General features: G+C 42.3%; 1 protein-coding gene across 1 annotated transcript in view; it reads right to left on the reverse strand.

Moving 5' to 3' along the window:
* Nucleotides 1-840, reverse strand: part of LOC119590506 (ionotropic receptor 21a-like) — a 3,989-nt gene that overhangs the window by 2,014 nt on the left and 1,135 nt on the right. The window contains exon 2 of the mRNA XM_037939156.1: nucleotides 324-574. Coding sequence (XP_037795084.1) covers nucleotides 324-574 — 251 coding nt within the window. The remainder of the gene's footprint in view (nucleotides 1-323; nucleotides 575-840) is intronic.

Genomic DNA, 840 nt, shown 5'->3' on the forward strand with positions numbered 1-840 from the left:
GCATCGCTCATATATCATGACCATGTGATAATTTGCAATATCTTTTTTTTTATTATTAAATTAAAAAGAAAGAAAAGAATAGATAAATACAACCAAACGTTTTCGAAATTAAATACTACCATTCTTTACTGTACTAAGGCAGATGGATTATCGACTATGCGTGTTTGTTAGTTTCCATTTTTATGCAACATCAATAATAGTGCAATAAAGAAAGATGCAGAGATAAGGAGAAATAATAATGGCATAAAGAGTAGAGAAACTAAGAAACCTGTAGACAGACATAGAGACAGAGAGACAGATAAGCAGACAGAAAAAGTGTCAACCTGTAATCGCTCTCTGCGAGTTGCTTGACGGTCTGGATGCGCCCGGGGAAGACCGGGATGGTGAGGAAGGCGATGAGGTTGGCCGTGTAGGCGGTGGTCACGATGAAGCAGTACAGCCACCAAGACCCCACGAACAGGCGCTGCCACTGGGCCTTCGGCAGGCGCGGGATGCTGTTGTTGAACATCGCCCGCAGGAGGTACGACCACGTGGAGCCCACGCCACCCAGAAAGGGCTCGGGCTGCAGAATATCCTACAGGAAGGAACAAGAAAAGAAAAATATCGAGAAGAGGATAAAAAAAAAATATTGCACAACATATTTCTACTAATGCCTGGGCTCTTATGGAGTGATTTAAGTAATTCAGTTTTGCGCCAGTTTCTACCATCCTTTTAAAGCAAAATCGATCATGTTAATCACTTTCTTACATTTCAGTTATAGAGTGGTCGTCGACTCTTGCAAAGACTTGTGTTTATGTCAGTGACTTGTGTGGGAGTTCTAGCAGTTGCCATGGGTATGCA

This window comes from Penaeus monodon, chromosome 27 (genome assembly GCF_015228065.2).
Source record: "Penaeus monodon isolate SGIC_2016 chromosome 27, NSTDA_Pmon_1, whole genome shotgun sequence".
In the NCBI taxonomy this organism is placed as follows: Eukaryota; Metazoa; Arthropoda; class Malacostraca; order Decapoda; family Penaeidae; genus Penaeus; species Penaeus monodon.